The following is a 23,036-nucleotide window of genomic DNA, read 5'->3' as shown; positions in this document are numbered from 1 at the left end:
TGGGGCTACAGCCCCTCCCGAAATTTAAAGAAAATCAACATTTTTAAATGAAAGCAGTAAAAAACTCGGGGAAAAACAAGAGTTGCAAATGCAAATCCACATTCAATTGCCATTGAACAACTTTGAAAATAAGGTTAAAAATGGTAATTACGAATCTGCGGAGCATGCACACTCGTCTGGTTCCCCTCGCACATCCGGTTAAGCTGATGGTGCTATGGGCGTTAATATGAAACGTCGAAATGGAGATACTTTTATAAGGAATTTACAAGGAAAAGGGGTGTCAGCTATGTAGCATACGGTTACACAGTTCGATCGGAAACAAATTTATTGAGTTAAGTATCACTTCGTAGGTTTCCGAAGCACATAGCGATAATAAACCTGTGGATACAAGCGGAACAAGAAAGGATTGGCACCTGGCTCAAGACAGTTGTTTGTACGTACTACTAGCAGTTTGTTACAAGCACGTGGATCGTAGATCTGTCTGTGGTGTGGTGCTGAAAAACACGTCTCTTAGGGAGGTTTCAGATAGACGCGACACACGACACCGGAGCTTCGCACCGAAATGGCAAACGACACAGGACACTTTAGTCTATAAGCAAGCATTCACCGCGCATGGGCGACCAATAGACTGAGGCGACACGATCGCCATTTGGAGTCTGAGTGTCACTTGAAGCTTCGGTCGCTTCGCTTTGAAAGGTTTTATTGATTACTGATGGTTTGCTTCCAATAGACACATGTCGCTTCGGACTAAAACATCCCTTAGAAAGATCAGACCGAAGTGACAAGCGACACGAGGCCCAAGCAAGCATTCACCACACATGCGAATGAAACGGATCGAGGTGACACTATACGGTATAGGGAAAAGGTCTCAGTCCGAGCGACACATGCAGCTTGTTGTGTCGCTCCGGTTCGAAAGATTGCTTTGATTACTGAGGGTTCGCTTTCAAGCGACACGGAGATTCACACCGTGAAATTATTCTAAAGCAAACCTTTCACCGCGCATGCGAGAACAACAGACCAAGGTGGCATGATGCATGGTATTGAGAAAACGGCCCAGTCCAAGTGACACATCCCCTTTGTAGTGTCGATTCGGTTCAAAAAGAAGCTTTCAGACTGAAGCGACAAGCTACACGTGCCTCTTGGAGACACCTTTATAAATAAACAAAACATGCCGAACCGAAGCAACACGTCAAGTTCCACGTCTCGCTTGTCGCTCGATGGACCGTTTTATCAGTACCGTGCATCTTCTCTCCTCGGTCTGTTGCTTGTGTATGCGTGGTGAATGGTTTGCTTTAGATATAATGCTTTTGTGTAGCTTGTCTCTTCGGTCTCAAATCTCCATGTCGCTTCAATCTGAAAGCTTCCTTAGGTAGAATTCGCACCGAAGCGACAGGCAACACGTGCTGCTTAAGGATTTCACCAATCGAACGCATACTTCTGCGACCTCCATGTCGCTATGATGTGAAACGTTGCTGCTGATTGCCTCGTTCCCAAGCGACACGTGTCGGCTGTCACGTCCAGGGACGTCGGAACTTATTTCGGAGCGAGGGGGGGGGGGGGCAAGTTCTTAAATCCACCAACCAATTTTTACAATCTATTTTCCTACACATATTATTCACACACACACACACACACACACACACATATATATATATATATATATATATATATATATATATGTGTGTGTGTGTGTGTGTGTGTATAATATGTGTGTGTGCGCGCGTGTGTGTACTCACACATACATACATACATTCATACATAGGCGATGGAAAATGAACTCCCTACCAAGACTAAAACCCATAATACTTTCCTAAAATCTCCAAATCTTTGCTAAAAGCTGAAGCTGTAAAATAGGCATTCAGCTCACATAAGGACAACACATAACCCCACAGAGAATTATAATGGCTGTGGGACCAGGAGCCAGATATTTTTTGGGAAATGTAAGCCGTAATTTTTCCTTGTAGGGCGGTCAAGTGACCTTTGAACTTCCCTTTGGGTGCCCTACAGATATCACTTTGTAATTAAATGGTCCCTGGTTCAACAGCAGGTGAAGGAACTTGCCAGTGAGAAGTACTGTAATATTCCAATTTATACTGTAGCATTACTCCCGATTATCGTATTAAAATAAAGAAAGACATTTTAGGGGATATCCCGTGGAAAGAAAAGTATTACGTAAAGACGTCTTGAAGTTTTGTGCTGGTGAATTATGTTGATTATCTCGAGATATTGTTGTGGGGATGTTATCAAGTTTTCGGGGCTGATGATAAGAATGGAGCTAGCTCTCAAAAGCCTATTTATTTAACCTGGTCGACATCCAGGGGAAATTATCTTCTTATTCAATTTCTTTCGCATTTTTATTTCTTGAGTTAATCGCGTATTGACAATGAATAATGATTAGATTAAGTAGATGACGCTACAACAACAATAACACACTCATGCATGGTCCAGGATCCGAACCTGAAACCTCCCCTCCCCGATTTCAAAACATCAGATGCAAGCGAAAGGGAAGTCAAATTCTTGCTTGCAGGCATTAAAAGCATGTTCCTTACAAGCACTTTGCTATGTATACAGGCCATTTAAATGTTCAAATCATTTATAAAAAAAGAATTCATTTTCAAAGCTCGAAATTCATGAGAGCTATACTGTTTGAACTTAAGGAACTTTCTTATCGACACTACTTGAAATCAAGAAATGTGAAGTGGAATTACTGTTATGTAATTTTTGCGAATCATAAACACAAGAACTAAAATTTAAAAAATTGTCTGGTTTCAATTTTGCATTGATATTCCATTTAGAAGAGGGGATAATGTAACTGGCAGGCATGTGAATATAATTTTACCTTGCAGGTATTGTATGTGCTTCCATGAGTGGCAGGGTATAAGATTCCATATGGGTACAATCGTTCTAAATTGCTGCCGATGGCTTTCGGCTGATTAAAGATGCCAGACTGTTCAGTTATATTTTACTTTGATGTTGCACCTTTAATAATTAATAGACAGGGATATTTCTCTCCTGTATCATTGCTGGGTTTTCAACAGTGAATACCCCAGTAGTAAATAACCTGGTAGTTTAATGAACTTTCGTCCGCAAAAGAGAAATTTGCATGTGATATTTAGGAATATAGGTTATATAAAATTGGAATCTCCACCCACAAAATAGTCTCGCTCGTCGCCTACCTCCTCGCTCCTTTTCTGGAGAGTTGCTGCTTTTCAGTCGCCGTTGCGGTTAATCTGATTTTATAAATAAGTGACGTTAGAAAAAACTTTTCGAAACTGTTATGGATTTTTAAGAATGTCACTTACAGATATTGTCAATTTTAATCAACATTACATATTATTTGTAGCTGGCTATATATAGTTCCGAAGCGGTGAAAGTGTCCCCTCTCCATAGGAATCGAACCCTGTCCCTTTGAAGATAAGACGGCTGCATTAACCACTACGCTATCGATGGTAAACAGCCAGTTTTTGTAACATTAAGTTGATCTCAGAACCGTCACTAAATTATTCCAAATAAACAGTTAAAGGATAATCCATTAAAGATAGTCTTAATTCTCTTTAAAAACTATGTTCTTTTTTTCAAAATTTCTAATAGCCACATGGTTCTTGGAAAGACTGGTAAAGCAAATCTTAACTTCTTCCAGGGCTTAACTTCTAGGTGGGGGCATACAATATACAACCAAAATATTTCAGAAGTAAAAAAAAATCAAAGATATTTGTTCCTTAGTCTGAAGTACAGGTGTTCTATAAAATCACAATTTCGTGCTACTATCTAAGAGCAATAAGCAGAACATGTTGAAGTTTAAAACCAAGAATTATGTGAGCTTGTAAATTGGAGTTTCTTTTCATGGTTCGACGTTCATTATATTTAATTACAAAACTCTGTGTGCTCAATATCAAACTGTTGTTATACCTATGAGTGTCGCAAATTTTAATCATATACAATAACATTCTCTATCATAATTCCTTTTGGTTTACTTTTCATTGAATTTTGATGCTGTGGCGAATTTATATTGTTTCATAATAAAATAACATTTCCACTTCCTGACTTCACTCTAAAATTAAACGAACATTGCATTTGAACTATAGTTGATTTAAATACACGATTATAATTTAGTACTTGTTTACAATATGATTTAAATAATTTTGGATACTTTTAAGTATGTCAAAACAACCCATGAAGTTATGAAAAAATCAAAATAGTTGCTTTATTGGAACCACCAAGCCAAGGTCATATAAACCCGCAATAAACTGGGCACAAACAATTATTTTTACCTGGGGCTGGACCTCTGGCGAGTGCCCGAAATGCACCTCCTTCCTCCAGCTGGTACGATGTGTTGCAGAGCATCGTGCGATGATCACATTTTTACATTCCGTTTTAAATGTCTTACGTTCACACAGAGGCGAACTTGTTACTGAAGTTTGCGCAATGGCTAAAGGATACGATGATGATAATCATGAATGAAGGAATCATGTGTGTGCTTCCCCGGAAATCGAACATCTTGTTGTTAAGTTTTTTTAATTTTGGCGGTTTTTGAACACCCTGTACTTACTAGTACAAAAAAAGCTCACCGCTCACGAGAAGATCCCCAAATGAGGGGAGAGGGCATGCAGAGGGACAGGGGAAGACCGGTCTATTTGCAGATTTTAGGGGTAGCAGGAAGTCTTCCACTGCGATCATTGTCGTTGTGGAAGTGCTTGTGCGTGGGGTGTTTAATTGTGATTTTGGGGGGAATTTTGCGTGGTTTTCGTGTTATTTTAAGAGTTATGGCAGGTGTAAGGAGGAAAGGTGCTACTGTGCATAGTGAAGCGCGTGAGATTATCAGCAATGTTATTGAATTCTGAGATCGTGAATCTGAAGAAAAGCAATATTTGCTGTCAATTACATAGAGCACCAAGCATGCGTCTGCAGCAACAGGTTTGTCGGAGCCGACAATCAAGAGGATTCGGAAAGAATCGCTTGAACGGAATGATCGGTCACCGATGAAAACTTGTTTCCCCCAGAAAGATAAGGAAAAGACCACTTCACCTTAATGTGACTCTCAATGATTTTGACATGAATGTCATCATGAATTCAATTCGTTTTGAATTACTCGTTTATTTCTCATTTGTTGCTGTTTTTTTTCTTTTCAGTGTACAGAATATTTTTGTATTGTTTATCCTGTACATTATTTAGCCGTGTTGTGTCGGAAACGTTCGAATAAAATAAATTATCAACAATGTCTGTCAGTATGAATCAATCAGCACAAAAATTTTCATGCCAAACCTAGACCGACAAAGTAATGTTACCGTTGTTGACATTTGTAGCTCTGCACATTGTGTGCAAATAAATGTTCCCTGCTTTGCAATTTTCTTCGAATGCCAGTGCTGTAACAGCCAATTCCGTCGTTAAAAATATCTTAAACATTGTAGTTAGTACAATCGGCAGGTTCTTTATTAAAAAAATAATAATAATAAAGAAAAATTTGTGTACTCTGTCAAGAAATCAACACCAGATTGATGATGATCATACCTTGACTGCTAATGTGGATACCCCCTGACCGTGCGTGGACAGTGATTTGAACGTAGATGTGAATCAAGCCTTACATCTTACAGCGAGACCACAGCGCTTGTTTCTGACCCAGGGTGCACTCCCCCAACATTAATAGTGGAATTGCCTGTCCCTACGTCACTTGACTTCCGGCACGAATCTTCTTTTGAGCGGCGAACTGTATTTGTATTACTCATTACTTCTACAGATTTGTTGGTAAAGATTCACTTCAGCATACATCATAACAATATCACCAGTTTTATAGCATTCTATTTCCAGTGTCGAAGCGTGACATTCTTTACGTAGTCATCGCAAGACTTGCCAAACGTCAGGGTCAATCTTTCAACCGTGGAGGGAGAGGGGGATTTCTACATTGATAATGATGATAACAGTGTTCATACAGACGTGTGAAGTAGAGATGGCCAAATTCATTTTCTTCTACGCTGTATTTGATCATAAAATAAGGAAGACTAAACTTTCTTAAATTCTACCCGAAAAATGGAAAAATTGTTAAACGTCTCTCTCCGAAATCCGGGTAGTAAAATTTCCGAATTTCTGTCACCGCGAGAACAAAAATCTTGATCAGTCTTGTCATTCGTAAGCATAGTAAACACAAAACAACATTGAAGTACTTCGTGTTTTGTAAAGTAAGAACATTATTTTCCGAAAACGATATTTGAACCGCAGGATCAAAAGAAAGAAAAAAATTGAAAAGGAGAAATACTGTGAAGGAAATACAATGGATCCAGAACTGCTTCACCCCCCCCCCCCCAGCTCTTTCTAGCACTAACCGTGGGGAAATTTATGCTTTTGCTTACTTATGACGTCACTGAAAGCCTGCCGTGTTTGTAAACAAGGGGGCTGAAAAAAGGCCTCTTATGACCAGACCTTCAAGAGCGGGGGAAATCGGTCGAAGGACCTTGGATTCGTAGACCTGCTGCGATGAGTTGGCCCGCCTGACACCATTGCACTCAACAGGAAACGTAGCGGGACGGCTGGGCACGGGGGGTAGAACTGGGCTCTCCTTTCGATTTGCTAAACTTAGCGAATCTCTTGCGTATTTCTAGCTGTTTCATGGCGTCGAGTGACTAATTTCGCTGAAATATGCGAGTATTCTGATTTATTTTTTACTTCTTCTCTAAAATATTTAAAAAGCAATTTTTTTTATTATTTTGCTTTGTCATCGCTGCATCTCCCGATGACCGGACGCTTCTTCGCCTCTGTCTATTTCCCTCACTTTTCCATTTACAAAATAATTGAATATATCTAAACTTGTGTAAGTTTTCAGTTCGTTGTGTGGCCACAAAGACACGTTGATTCTTAATAATCTGCACTGAGTTGCTCATCCAAAGGATTCAACAAGTCCACTCCTTTATGGTAAAACTTTAACAAATGCTTTTCTTGATTATCGTCGCACAACTTGAAAACAAGTGTTCATATCTGACTTCGTATGCCCCTGTTTCTGTACTGGAAACAACAGTGACTGGCCTGAACCGGAAGTTCTGGGGGAACCGGACAAGACCGTCACCAATGTTTATGTTTACATTTTCAACAGGGTCTATAGTGTGTAACACCCATCCCCTAGAATGCAGCTATGTAATATTCACCTGTACAATTCCTGCCCCATCCGGAAAAAAAAATCCTGCATACGAGGGCCACTATTTATATTTTGAGCTTTGGCAACACTGATTGAAGTTAGGTGCGATTTGACGTTTGCACGGAATCGTCTGGCATTATTGACAATAACGTACTTCAAATGTTTTGTCAATAGCTTGATTTGTGTTGTTTATGTTGCCTTGGAGATTGCGCGACAACAATAAAATGGAATTAACTCGTGAACATTTTCGTGCGATGATTTTTTACGATTTTCGACGTGGATTATCAAGACAAGAGTGCATCGATCAACTTACTTCCATATTTGGCGATGAAGCCCCATCCTTTGCCACTGTGAAACGCTGGTATAACGAATTTAATCGTGGCCGCCATTCGCTCACCGACGAGATTCGCGAAGGTCGTCCAAAATCAGTTGTTGTTCAAGAAAACATTGATGCTGTGCAAAACCTAATACTGCAAGATCGTCGTGTGACATACTGTGAGATTGAGGCAACCATAGGCATTAGTTCCACCAGCATATATAAAATATTACATGATCATTTAGCTGTGAGAAAGGTATGTTCTCGTTGGATCCCACACAATTTGACAAAAACTCAAAAAGACGCTCGCGTCAATTGGTGCAAACAAATGCTCAATAAATACAATCGTGGTGCTTCAAAAGACGTATATAAGATTGTAACAGGTGACGAATCATGGATATATGCATATGAGCCGGAACGTAAACAGCAGTCGACTGTATGGGTGTTTCAAGATTAACCCAATCCAACAAAAGTTGTTCGCGCTCGAAGCACATCGAAACAAATGGTCGCCTGTTTTTTCGGGAAAACTGGTCATGTGGCAACTGTGCCTTTAGAGAAACGTAGAACGGTCAACTCTGAATGGTACACAACAATTTGTTTGCCAGAGGTCTTCGGTCAAATACGGAAAACAAACAAACGCCGTCGGATCATTCTTCATCAAGACAATGCTAGCTGTCACACATCTCGTCTAACAACCGACTGTTAAAAACGAAAACACCAATATAAGTAAATTAAGCTTTAATCTCACACACAGTCAACCAGTACCAATGACATTTTTCTTGTTGGTCACAGAATAATAATCCCGCAAAATAATACACAGAATATTCACCTCAAAAAACATGCACAGAATACTCATATCAAGCAAATACACATATTACTGCTTTTCTATTTCTAACATTCTCCCACCTAGAGTCACGCAAAGACAATTAGTGACTCTACACAATCAATAATGTTCATAACATGAGTTTTGTACCAACAAACTCAGCTTCTGTGGAGGCTTCACTCTTCTTCCCAGTCGAGTGGTGGTGACTCTCGGAGCACATTCCTTTTCAGGTACTGTCTTTTCCTCAGTTTTCTTCATTTTGGGTACTTTGGGCAACTCACTTGACTGAATTTCCAAGGGGAAAACATGCTGTAGTGGTCTCATCATAATTCCCGTTGCAGTCCTCAGCCTTACGAGACGTACTTCACCATCACGTCCAGGTATCAGCTCCACAATTCGTGCTAAAGGCCAGTCCAGACGTTTAGAATTGTCATTACCAACAAGAACCACTTCGCCAACCTTCACTTCTCTGCAAGAACTTTTAGCATTCCAATGCTGCACTAACTGACCCAAGTATTCACTGCGAAATCTACTTCTTAGTGTCTCACGAATTCTTTGACAATACTTCCACCGTTTATGTAGATTTACCTTCTGTATCTCATCGAGGTCAGGCACGCCTACTTCTCTGACCTGTTGTAGAAACATGGAGGGTGTCAAGGACTCAAGGTCTGAATTATCTTCTGATATGTAGGTTAGTGGTCGAGCATTCATGACAGCTTCACAATCACATAGCACCGTGATAAATTCCTCATAGGTCAGTGAAGCTTTCCCTAAAATTTTTCTCAATAGTTGCTTCATGAGTCTGATCAAACGCTCCCACCATCCACCCCACCAGGCAGCAGTGGGTGGATTGAATCTCCACTCAATGCGCTTGATTGTTGCAAAAGCAACTACATCTTCCCATTCTAGCTTGCTCAACAAATTTTCAGTGCCTACAAAGTTTGTCCCATTGTCACTGTAAACAACTAGTGGTCTACCTCGTCGAGCAATGAATCTTCGAAATGACTGAATAAAATCTCCAGATGATAAGCCAGAAGTTAACTCTAAATGTACAGCTCTATAAACAGCACAAGTAAATATGCAAATCCAAGCCTTTTCTCCACTTTGAAGTATAACAGGTCCAGCTAGATCCACTCCTGTTATTTCGAATACTGCTGCATCTCTGACTCGATGTTCAGGTAAAGACACCGGCATTACTTCCATTCTTTTAGCATTATGTCTCCGACAAATCACACAACCCTTCACCACAGAACGAATACTTTTTCTGCCTTTCAATATCCAAAACTGTTCTCTAAGAATACTCATCAGACCTTGTACACCTGCATGACAAGCTTCAATATGTTTATAATAAATAAGCCTCTTCACAATTGGATGTGAGCTTGGCAAGACAGCCGGACACCGAAATGTTTCTTTATCTGTAAGCTCTAGGATTTTAGTTTTCAGTCTTATGATTTTTTCCTTGTCTTCAAATGGACACAAAGATTTCAGCTTCTTGTCTTCCACTCCGACATAAGAATCTCTTTGTACAAGGCGAATAACTACCTTTTCAGCAGCATTTACTTCTTCCATTGACAATTCTGCTGTCCTATGGTTCTTTGGATGACGACAATTGAAAATGAATCTTCTGATCCACCCTATCAGTCGAACAATCTGTTCATATTTGGAAAATCTGTGATAGTACCAGTCATCCCTTTCTTCAATATTGACTAAACTAGATACAATTGTCTTCTTCTTCTCTTGGGCAATAATTTCTTCTTGACATGTGTAGCTTTGTTCAGGCCATTCACTCTTAGCTTCTTTTAACCACAATGGACCTTCCCACCATTTTGATTCCATTAACCGTTTGGGTGAACACCCCCTCGAAGGAAGATCAGCACAGTTCATAATACCTGGTACATAATTCCAAGATTCTCTCTTACTCATCGTTCTTATTTCACACACACGATTTCCTACAAAGGTGTTCCACGGATCATTGCGTCTAATCCATGCAAGAACTGTAGTCGAATCTGTCCAAAAATTAATTGGTATGTCCCCAATGTCCAATGATTCAGTTACTGAAGCTGCTAATCTTACTCCAATAAGAGCTGCCATCAATTCCAAGCGGGGTATGGTTAACTTCTTTATCGGAGCTACCCTTGATTTAGCTTGTACTAATTGCACCTTGACTTGTCCCTTATCAATGGTTCTCAAGAATACTACAGCTGCATATGCCTTTTCACTAGCATCACAGAACACATGCAAACTCCAATCTTCCAAACCTTCAGCAATCCACCTAGGAAATACAAGCCCTTTCAAATAATGTAATTCTTCAACCCACTGTCTGAATTTTCTTCCCATTTCTTCAGGCACTTCTTCATCCCAACTCAATTTTAGCAACCATGTTTCTTGAAGAAGGATCTTTGGATACAATGTCACTGGAGAGGTAATTCCAATAGGGTCAAATATTCTGTTGGCAGTTGACAAAATAACTCTTTTGGAGACAACTTGAAACTTCATTCCTTGGAAACATTCCGGTCTCAATTCCAAATTATCTGTTCTTGTTTCCCATACCAAGCCTAATACAGATATTCTGTTATCTTCCGACAAGTTTCCTAGTGAGGTATACTCCCACCCTCGCAGTTCAAATTTCGCTTCTGCCATCAAATGATTAGCTTCTTCCATAAACTGGTGGAGTTCCTCTTCATTGTTCACACTAGTAACACAATTATCTACGTAAAAACTCTGCAACAGCTGTGCAATGATATCCTTGGAATAGCTGCAGCTCTCTTCATTACATTTTTTCAGAGCTTGCTTCAGATGGTGTTCAATTACTGCACACAATAAAAATGGGCTACAACTTACACCAAAAACAACTCGTTTGTGACGATAAACCTTTATGTCACCTTTCTCATCTATCCAAAGAAATCTCAAAAAATCACGGTCGCTTTTACATAAACTAATCTGCAGAAAAGCCTTCCTTATATCTGAGACGACTCCCAATTTGCGTAACCGAAAACGTGTCAGAATTGAAGGAATTATTTCAATCAAATTAATGCCTTTCTCTAAACACTGGTTCAACGAGTGATACCCCTTTTCTCTTGCAGAAGCATCAAACACAGGACGTATCCTGGTGGTCTCGCTGTTCAATTTTACAACATGTCTATGAGGTAAATAGTGTCCCTTGGTGTCTATCTCTTCAGATGAAACCTCCTCGACGATGCCTTCTTCTAGCCACTCATTGAAAACCTGACAATATTCTTCATAACAGTCATCTTTCTTCAGTTTTTCAACAAGTGTATCCAGTCTTCTTTTACACATTTCTAAATTACTAGGAAGATGTGGGTGTCCCTCCACCCATGGCATTTTTACCTCATACCTTCCTTTTTCGTCAATCGTCAGAGTTCGTTCAAAATAATCCATCACTGCCTCTTGAGCTTCAATTTTGGACTTCTTTTCTCCAGGATCAGTAATACCAAGAACATCTAATTTCCACAAATCTGCAACCGAAGCTTCCTTACAGAACATTGAAGCTGCAATCATGGATGAAACTCTATGACTTTCATGTGTAGTAACTTTGCCCATTAGTATCCAACCAAGCAGTGTTTCCATTGCTACCAATCCACATTTTAGAGCAAACTTCTTGCCAGTGAAAATTTTACCAGCTATATCAGCACCAATTAAAACTTCCACTGGACCATTTTCTCTATCGGAAATTTCTACACCTATCCGTTTCAACTCTGCTAACCAAGGACCTTCAGTAACAGATGTTACACTGTCACAAATATTAGGCTGATCCATGGCTTCAAAATTGCAAGCATAATCACCTCTGATGCTAGTCAGTCTGACACGATAGCAATTATGTTCATATGGTGCAGAAAGAATGCCACCAAAAAGTGCATGTGTGACATTTTCAGTTTTTACAACCTCATAATTCATTTCCTTTGCTGTAGATGTACAAATGTAGGATCGTTGCGAACCAGTATCAATGATTGCTCTTACATATTTTTCAGCACTTTGTCCTCTTATTTTTACAACTAATGTTTGCAGAAACGTTTCAACATGTTCATTATTCGTCAAAGAATTTTCAACAACCGTCTGTGACTTAGTCTGCTTCCCTGGAAAGTCTGTTCCCTGCTTAGTCCTTTGACCAGAGCACATCACTTCAACATGCTGCCCCTTGCAAATCCTGCATTTTAATTTTACCCTACAGTTTCGACTAAGGTGGCCTTTTTTCAAACATCTGTAACACAACCCCTTTTCCCTAAGCATCTTAGCTTTTTCCGCAAAGGACCAACTGCGTGCCTTCACACACTCCTCACTAACATGCGAATCACCACAAAACAGACACTTTGAAGAATCCCCTTTGCAATTAATCAATTCAGCTGCCGTGGGTATAGATTCAGTACGACTAATACGTTCCTTCTTTCTCTTCAGATCAAACCCAGCTACAGCAAGTGCTATCTTTTCTTCATTTTCCACTTCTTTCTTCAGGAAAGACATTATTTCTTCCAGACGACTCTCCAATTTAGAATCAGTGGAATTTGCAGAACTTCTCTGCCACACTCGCAAAAATTCTTCTGGTAAACATGACTCTACAAGAGGGTATAACATTGCAGCACACTTGTCTGACGTTACTCCTAATGTACTTAATGCTCGTAACTGTGATTCCATTTTGTCATAAAGAACAGCCAGTTCCAACTTACTGTCACCATTTAAGTTGTGTAACACCAACTTCAAAAGTTCACGAACATAAACTTCCACTAACACATCATCACGGCCGAAACGTGACTTAAGTCCTTCAATGACCTTGGGATAGTTTTCGTCACTGAGGGGAAAACTTTCTACAAATTGACGTGCTTTTGAACCCGGTAAGGTAGCCTGTACAAGGTATTGAAATTTATCACAATCATCAATGCCCTCGTCCTTGTCAATTCGTTTGAATTGGCTCCAGAAGGGTGACCAGTTCTTCACGTTACCATCAAATTTTTTAAGTTCCACTACCGGTAATTTGATTTTTCGTTTGCAGTTTACCGATGTGTCACTAACTGCGTCACTACCATTGTTCAACACCTGCTTACTTAATAACTGTTCTACCATAGTCTTGATTCGATAAAAGTTACATGCATACTTATCTGCATTTTCTGCTTCGACGATCAAATCCTCTTCTTTGACATCGTCGTCCATCAACAAATCACTGTACTGTGTGTCCAGATCCTGCAATTTGCCGAATTTATCTTGCAACAAACGGAAATTACTCTGCACTTCCACTAAATCCGGGCAATCACCATTGCACGCCGCTTCAATGTTATTCGCTAAGCGCGTAAACGACGATCTCGTTACTGTTCTTAATTTACTTATCTTTTCCATGGCGTCTCAGTCTTTGCCTTACACAAAGTCTCCCTGTCCTGTCACGGTCGCCAAATGTTAAAAACGAAAACACCAATATAAGTAAATTAAGCTTTAATCTCACACACAGTCAACCAGTACCAATGACATTTTTCTTGTTGGTCACAGAATAATAATCCCGCAAAATAATACACAGAATATTCACCTCAAAAAACATGCACAGAATACTCATATCAAGCAAATACACATATTACTGCTTTTCTATTTCTAACACCGACTTTATGGAACAGTCAAAAAATCGAATTGATGGGTCATCCGCCGTACAGTCCTGATTTGGCACCCAATGACTTCTTCTTGTTCCCGAATGTCAAGAATAAATTGCGTGGACAATGAATTTCGTCGGCGGAACGCCGTTGATGCGTTCAAAAACCATATTATGGAGGTGTCTCAAGAAGATTGGAAAAACTGCTTTGACAAATGGTTCGAACAAATGCAAAAGTGTATTGACCATAAAGGAGAATACTTCGAAAAACAATAAAGCAGTTTTCAATGCCAAATTCCTGTTTTTTCATTGTTAGGCTCAAAATATAAATAGTGATCCTCGTAAGCTAGTAGAATTCATGTAATTATTGTCGGTGTGGGTTTGAAATTGAACTTTGCTACTTTATTTATGTATCATTTTATATCCAATTCAACACATTTAGGCAAGAGAACTAGAGGGTCAATTCTCAAACATGCACGAAGTACCAAACTGGATGAAGAACATGGACGTCTGCAGGATTTTTCCAGGGAGGGACAAGCATGTTATTTTTTTCCAGGGGGGCAACAACACATATTTCCCCCCATAATAGTGCTGCCCCTTCAAAAAAACACTTATTTAGATTGAAGCTATCATGTTCCTGCAACATTCTTCCAATTATTAACATAAATTACTGTAAATGAAATGAAATTCATATGTATGCAGGTTTATGGTAACATCCATTTTCCAAAATGTGGGCTTCCTCCCCTTCTGGATGCCCATGATGAGGCAAGATTTTCTCAGGGGAAGAGGAACTAATCATCTAATGATGATGATTGGTTGATATTGGTAGATGAATATCATCTACCGAAGGTAAATAATTTTATTATTTTGTCCTTAGAGGAGAAAATCATACATGCAATTAAATGCTATTGCTGTGTGTTTGAGAGGCTCCAATTTTAACTGCCCATGAATATTAACACTGAAAGTTTGGTGTTGTATATCAGATTGGTTCTCAGTAGTAATTACTTCGACACCATTTCATTATCTGTAAAGATTTACATTAACAGCTCAACAGATCCTTAATATACACATCATCTTGAAAGTGAAATTTGTATTGTATCTCAGTTGCTTTCACCATAGGCATGTAATGCAGGTGTTCAAGATCCAAACATGGTTGAAATACAGTGTTTACAATAATTCATTTAGTTCTTATAAATCCTCTATGTAGCAAAAGTAAAGATGCAGCGTTGATAACGGTACTTATTTTCAAGCTTAAAAACCTGCAGATTTCTTTGATAATTGCCTTCAACAGTTTCTGATCTGAGCAATAAGATTTGAACCCATGCATTGTCATTTTTCTTGGAATTACTCTGGTATCATCATATTAATGACTGGGTTTTTGTGTTCCATTTCAGTTGTCAGCTTTTAGTAGTCGGTGGAGGAGCAGGTGGCTGTGCCGTTGCTTCAAAGTTCGCCTCCAAATTAGGAGAAAATAAAGTTATTGTTATTGAGCCACAAGATGTAAGTGTATACTTCATATTCATTTACGTTTTGTTATCAAGAATTTTGAAATGTCATATTAGTTTGCTTGTATGGTATATTATATGTGGTACAGTCAGAAAATAACCTCTGCTGCTGTCTTGTAGTTCCCAAGCCTGTCATGCAGCTGGGTAGAGATAATGACTTCCGTGCGATTAAGAACACAGTACATAATGATGAGTGTAGCTAACAGGGGTTAGATGTGGGGTGGCATTGTATGGATGACTATTAGACCATGCCTTCAGATTGGGATAATCAAGAGCAGCAAGTGAACATTAAATTCCTGCAGGAATGGTAAGTAGTACAGTCAACGGCAAAAATAATGGTAGACAAAATTGTCCACCACTATTTTCATTACTTTTTATTCTACATCCTGTGTTGTTTTAAGGAATGAAACTATGTTGGTTCAAAGCAGGCATTGCCCTCTGCTTATTGATATCATTGTTTCAGTTCATTGTCATCACACTGTGAAATACAGACCGAATGAAAATGGAGGTGGAAAATTCACCTACTGTTTCTTTCGCCGTTGGGTGTACAGACACTGACAGAAGCATGAAGTTGCCCAAGGTACTTACTTGAAGGTAGGTTAAGTAAAGGAAAGTTTCATGCACTTAGCACCATGCCATGAGCCATATGGGGGATGTGGGAGTAGGGCCCTACACCAGTCTTCGATTGTGGCCATTTTGTAGGTGATTTGAATTTGAATTTGAATTTTATTTTTCTTCCGTTGACCCTTGTTTAAAAGGGCATGGAAAACGTCAAGATACATCATGAAATAATAATTAGTTAAGTACACCATAACAAAAAAGAAGAAACATTGTGTAGTACATTACATCACTACACCAAAGTAAAAATGAAAAAATACACTTCATTACACTACAATAAAAATAAAAAAACATTATCATTGTTGCATGATTGAAATAAGAATACAATTAAAATACATATTTTTTAGTACATTGGCCTTGTATTGTCTTGTTCCATGAATTCTCCGATACTGTAGAGAGCTCTATCTGTCAAATATTTTTTTATTGTTTGTATTTGTTTATCTTTTGGAGATATCAGTTTTATGTCATGAGGCAGCTGGTTGTAGAATATTTTTCCGGCATTGATTGGTGATTGTTTTGAGATATTGAGTCTGTGTTGGTTCTGGTAATAATTATCTTTCCCCCTTGTATTGTGGTTGTGTAATTGGTTATTTTTAGTCATGCTTCCAGTATTTAGAACAAACGTTATAGCCTTATAGATGTATAGGGAGTATATTGTCATTATTTGTTTTTCCCTGAATAACTCTTTGCAAGATTCCCTACAGCCTAGTTTGTACATTATTCTAAGTGCTCTCTTTTGAAGTCTCAGTATTCTGACAGTATTATTATAAAATGATCCACCCCAAGCTATTATGCCATATTCAACATAGGGGTAAATTAGTCCATAATATATGCATTTGTTAATTTCTGTTAAATTATATTCAGCCATTTTTTTTAGCAGGTATAGATTAGATGATAATTTACTGCAGATGTTGTTAATTTGTTCTTCCCACGTTAGTTTTTGATCTAGTGTTATTCCCAAAAACTTTACTGAAGATACAGTTTCTATGAGCACATTGTCTATGCATAGTGTTTGTGACTCAAAATCCATGTTTCGGATTGTATTGAATATCATAAATTTTGTTTTATTGCTGTTTATTATTAATCCATGTGAAGTTAAGTATTGTGCCAGTTGGTTTATGGTGATAAAAGTGTTTATTTCAAGCTTCCTAGGGTCGATACCTCTGGCAAGAACAGTTGTGTCATCTGCATAGGTGACAATTTTTGTGTTTGGGTATTCTGGTACATTGTTTATGTACAAAATAAAGAGCAGGGGCCCCAGGATTGATCCTTGGGGTACCCCCATTAACACTTTCCTACTTTGTGATTTAAAGTTAGTGACTATACCATGCATGTTGTAGCTTATTTGAGTAATTTGCATTCTGTCCTGTAGATAAGATTGTATAAGTTCATAAGCTATCCCTCTTATTCCTATATTGCTTAGTTTGACCATAAGCAGGTCATGTTTTACCCTATCGAATGCCTTGGAAAGATCTAGATATATAGTGTTTGCAGCTTCGTGTTTCTCTAATGTTTCGGTTACATAATCGATTAACTGTGCTAGAGCTGTGTTTATTGATTTCCCTTTCTGGAATCCATGCTGGTTTCTGTTTATTATGTTATATTTGTTACAAAACTTTATAATATAATTTTATAAATTTTTTTCCAATATCTTTGAAAAAGCAGATGTTAGGGAGATAGGTCTGTAGTTCTCAATGTCTGTTGCAGCTCCTTTTTTGAATATGGGTATCACTGTGCTGTGTTTTTGAACTTTGGGGAATGTACCAAATTTTATTGAATTGTTGACTGCATACAGCAGGGGTTCTAAAATAGATTCTGAGCAGGATTTAATAAGTTCAGCTGACCATTCATCAAGTCCGTGTGATATTTTGTTTTTTAAACCTTGTATAACTTTTTTTAACTCATTAGCACTTACTTCTGGGATATATATACTGTTTGGCCGATATCAACACCATGCTCTGGCCTTTACCCCCAAGTACATATCCATTTATTTGAGGCTCGGTGATACCCAGACCTGCTTTATGCAGGGACAAGGCTGGAAGAGTTCCTACCTTAGATCACCCACCCTGGGAATCTAATCTGGGTCTTCTGCTTGACAGTCAGACACCCTACCGACTAGACCAGATGTTCCCAGACTTTTTCATTTCACAGCACTCTTAGTGTTTCAATATCTTTCTGTGGCACCCAAGTCAGAATGTAGGCCTATCTAACACTTGCAACTCGCAGTTAGTGTGGTTAGGTTGCTTGCTTAAGTTAAAAAACACACATATTTCAAATTCAGAAAGATTTTATTCGTAAAAAGTACTAAATAAGCACACATTTGGAAGAATCATATCATTGAATAAAATGTAAGTGTAATTTCAGTGAAAATATTGGAAAATTTTGCCGTACCTCTGTAAGCCAGCCAGGGTGCTGCAGCACACACTATGAGAACCGCTAGACTAGACCACTGCGGCTCCTTACTTGAAGGTGCTGTTACATAAATACTTTTGTGTACAATAAATGTCAGCCCAAAAGTTCAGTTTATTTTTGATAGTGCCACGTATCATTAACCTATAGCAGAGAACTGGTACATGTATGTAATTAACAAGTCATTTCTACAAAACTACAGAAAATATTTGTTCTGTCTTTTTTATTCCTTTATATACGTACATATAGCCCAGTCAATAAAGGTTTCATGTTGGGAATAATTCCGTAAAAGCTGAATTTTGGTCAGTTGTTAGAACACTACTAGTAGTGCAAAATTCTAAAAGTCCCCGCCCCTCCTCGCGGTGCTTCCCCCCCCCAGCACCCTACCCCGAACATCAATTTTGCAGACTCTCAGTTATTCACCCATATCTCCGTAGCCAATGGTCGTAGGTAGGTAATCTTTTTTTTTAGTCTTAATCCTTATTAGATGGACTACAAAAAAGATTCTGTTTAATTTTTCGATAATGTTGGTGATTTTGCCGTAATTTAAAAATTAATATTCAAAAAGTGAATTTTCTCTAGTACTTTCTGAAGTTTTTGCCTTGTAACTTTTGAACAAATTAAATGACAAAAAATTGTTTCGAATAAAAGTTGTAGCCTAATTTATAAGCTTTAAAACGATATCAGTTTTAATATATTTTAATGAAAATTGCGCCATAAAATGTGCCTCCAAATGGATGACAGCACCAAAAAAATGCATCTTCATCACAGACCAGCGGTTAAGTCCGGAATCATTGACTTTTCGATAAAAGATGAGACTTGGTAGAATCAATTAATATACCACTTAAGACATGTTCTGTCGAGTAGCCAATCGCCATCTGCTTGTTGATGGCCGCCATCTTGAAAAGAGTCCGCCATATTGGATATTTTTAATTTGATATATCTCAGGAACGGTGGCACCTAACAACTTCAGGATTTTTCTGAAATGCTCCAAGTAGTGTAAACTTTCTTAATATAGCAATAAATCTATTTTCGAAAAATTAAAATAGTGGTCTTGTAGAAAAACTCACTATAATACTTTATGTGAATAACTCCGAGTTAAAAGTCTTAATAATTCTCGATCCATACAACAGTATTGTATATTTGGTAACGTTACAATATGTTTGCTAGAAAACTTTAGATGAACTGAACCCTTAAAATACTATAATTTGTATTTATAAATTTACCTCGAATAACATTTTTAAGAGAAATTCAATTTATGTACAACCCAATTTGATTTCTGAAAGTAGAAGTAATTGAAATTCTATTAAATTGATTAATAAATTGATTCTATAAATTAAATTAAAGAAAGGGAGAACGCGAGGAAACAGCTGGACACTGCAGTCCCTCTTGCCCATCCACGCAAGCCCGTTTCGTCGCAAAATTTCATTGTTTGAGCCTCTCTTGGGCAGAGACTTACTTTCGTTTGCTTGCTCCATAGATTCCCCAGTTGTGCTTGGTTGTAATGATCTTGAGCGTGAAAAACCCACTGCAGATTTAAAAAGTTTTCATGTATGTACATCCTTATGCAGTTTGAAGAGTACATACGTTGTAGTCTGTGGGGCATGTGCTGTTTTCCTCACATGTGAAGCTTTACTAAATGAATCCCTTGTACCAAATAAGAAGGAATTTTGGTTTGCTCCAGAGTTTATATCTAGACTCCTCCAGTAAGAACACCGTCATGCATTTTAAGGTGGAGCCTCCCAACATGATGACTTTCTTTTCGTCTTCATATAGTTGTGGCTAGCCGGGAATCACTGAACCCAGTTTGATATTTGAATACATATTATGTACGGTACGTATATTCAATATTAATATGCAAAAGTTGGAACTATAGTGTTTTCAGAAGATTTACGGTTTTTTGAGTGACGTCAAACCCATGTCACATCATTACGACTTATTTAGTCATTAAGAAACAAAAACAGCAGTGCTGTTATATCACGTGAATGGGTTGAAGTTTGGGTATCCACTCATTGCTATCAACTCATCTAGTTCATAACATGTCAGCAACAGGTGGTTTCTTTACTTGCAAGTTCTTAATTCATCAGATCTTAAAGGCTGAAAGGTACTCAGCTTAAGTAACTCACTCACTTTCTAGCATTTCTAAACCTGAAGGTTTATGGCTGCAGCAATACAAGCCTTCCATCTGTCCCTATCCTGGGCAAAATCAATCCAAACTTTTCCATCCTGACTAATATTCTTTAGGTCCATCTCAACGTTATCCCTCCATTTTCATCTTCGTCTTCCTACAGGTCTCTTACAATCAGGTTTCCCAACAAGAATCCTGTAAACTCTTATTTCCTCTTCAATTCGTACCACGTGAACTGCCCACCTTAAGTCTTCTTGATTTAATTATTCTAATAATACGTATCTGGACATAAATACAACTTACATAATTCTAAATTATGTAACCATCTCCACTCACCTGTCTCCTCATCCCTTTTAGGTCCAAATATATTTTTAAAGATTTTATGTTCAAATACTCTTCATTTATATTCCTCTTTTAATGCAATGGACCAAGTTTCGCATCCATACAATACTACAGGCAAAATTACTGGTCTTTTTTTGTTTTTGGTTAATTTTAACTTTGTTTCATAGATATTATGTGAGAGGATAAAAGTTCATGAAGAGAAATGTGTTTTGAGCTTAAGGTCATCCGGGAATGTGTAGTTATTGGAAAATATCCCAATAGGTTTTACTCGTTTTAACATGGTTAGAATGGGATATTGTGATCCACTTTTGTCAACATGAGGATGTTAGAATAATAAAATTTCTGTATCATGAAAGAACCTCCAGCACTTATAGCCATAGGGTTGGTATTTTTGTAAGTGCCTTTGTTCTCAACCCAGCTCTGCTGATTTCTGACGGAGGAGGACAGAGCGACAAAGGTCCTTGGATACGTCAATGGATGACATTGTATGTAAGTATTTGCTGGTGATAACTAGAGAGAAATCATAAAATACATGACAAGTTAACAGTGAACTGGACGTTCCAAGTGTTGAATGGAAAATCTTGCCTCCACTACATTATGCGAATGTGAAGGATACGATTTTGATTTTTCTCTCATTCATATTTTCAGAAATCAAATTGAGTTATATCTTGTATTTATCTTAAAAATGTTATTTGAGGTAAATTTATAAATACAAAAAAATAGTATTTTAAGGGTTTAGTTCGTCTAAAGTCTTCTAACAAACATTTTGTAACGTTACCAAATATACAATACTATTATATGGATCGAGAATTATTAAGACTTTTAACTTGGAGATATTCACATAAAGTATTATAGTGAGTTTGGGATGGCATGGGTTCGATCCCAAGTTCAGTCTCCGGGAATTTTCGGCCTGTGTATAGGGCCGGTGGCAACCCACCATCATGAGGAAATTTGGGAGCTCTGAGTGAGTGAGCGTAATCCAGTCACAAAATCCTACAACGGCAGGGGGTTGGTCAGGCTGCCAACCCGTCCCAATAGTCTGGCTGCAGATTTCCACGCCCCCCTTGGTGGTCCACATGGGAGGAAGGCCAGCAGTCGGTAGGTAAGCTAGGGCCCAATATTGAGCTGTAGCACTATAGGCTTACTATTATAGTGAGTTTTTCTACAAGACCACTATTTTTATTTTTCAAAAATAGATTTATTGCTATATTATTAAAGTTTACACTATGTGGAGCATTTCTGAAAAATCCTGAAGTTGACAGGTGCCACCGTTCCTGAGATATATCAATCGAAAAATATCCAATATGCCGGACTCTTTTCAAGATGGCGGCCATCAGCACGCAGATGGCGATTGGCTACTCGACTGAACATGTCTTAAGTGGTATATTAATTGATTCTACCAAGTCTCATGCTTTTATCGAAAAGTCAAGGATTCCGGACTTAACCACCGATCTGTGATAAAGAGACACTTTTTTGGTGCTGTCCTCCATTTGGAGACACATTTTATGGTGCATCTTTCATTAAAATATATTAAAACTGATATCGCTTTAAACCTTATAAATTAGGCTACAACTTTTATTTGAAACAGTTTTTTGTCATTTAATTTGTTCAAAAGTTACAAGGCAAAAAACTTCAGAAAGTACAAGAAAAAATTCACTTTTTGAAGATTATTTTTTAAATTACGGCAAAATCACCAACATTATCGAAAAATTAAACATAATCTTTTTTGTAGCCCATCTAATGAAGATTAAGACTAAAAAAAGATTACCTACCTACAACCATTGGTTACGGAAATATGGGTCAATAACTGAGAGTCTTGTATAATATGAAATTAATAATTTCAATAAACATATAATTATATTGTGCAGATCCACAGGACCATCACAATTTTTTGCTTTCACTCTTGTACCTGCATAGAATTTACAGTCATACCCCCAGTACCAGAGCATAAGGTAATATGAAATGGAAAACATATTAATGCTTGTTGTTGTTTTAAGTCCACTTTATGCACAGAATGGCTAATCGGGATTGAACTTACACTTCAAAGTGGGATCCGAACCACTGTGCCATATGCCTCCACTGGGTATCGAACCTGAGACCCCTTGATTACAAGCCTGCGACTTTACCACTTTGCCATCGGGAGGCCCCATATTAATACATTATGTGTATTTTATGTTTCCCAAAA

General features: G+C 38.1%; 2 protein-coding genes across 3 annotated transcripts in view; one reads left to right on the top strand and one right to left on the bottom strand.

Moving 5' to 3' along the window:
• LOC146003899 (uncharacterized) overlaps window positions 1–23,036 on the bottom strand; it is a 500,546-nt gene that overhangs the window by 365,713 nt on the left and 111,797 nt on the right. The window lies entirely within an intron of this gene.
• Window positions 1–23,036, top strand: part of LOC146004007 (sulfide:quinone oxidoreductase, mitochondrial-like) — a 73,464-nt gene that overhangs the window by 310 nt on the left and 50,118 nt on the right. The window contains exon 2 of one of the 2 annotated variants that reach the window (XM_083142556.1): window positions 15,244–15,349. In XM_083142556.1, coding sequence (XP_082998682.1) covers window positions 15,244–15,349 — 106 coding nt within the window. Of the gene's footprint in view, window positions 1–8,432; window positions 8,493–15,243; window positions 15,350–23,036 lie in introns of those variants that run through there. The other variant, XM_083142557.1, reaches the window with a different exon arrangement.

This window comes from Lepisma saccharinum, chromosome 21, assembly GCF_977018435.1.
Source record: "Lepisma saccharinum chromosome 21, izLepSacc3.1, whole genome shotgun sequence".
Taxonomy (NCBI): Eukaryota; Metazoa; Arthropoda; class Insecta; order Zygentoma; family Lepismatidae; genus Lepisma; species Lepisma saccharinum.
Note: the sequence above shows the minus strand (reverse complement) of the source record. Positions and strands in the feature narration are given on the sequence as shown.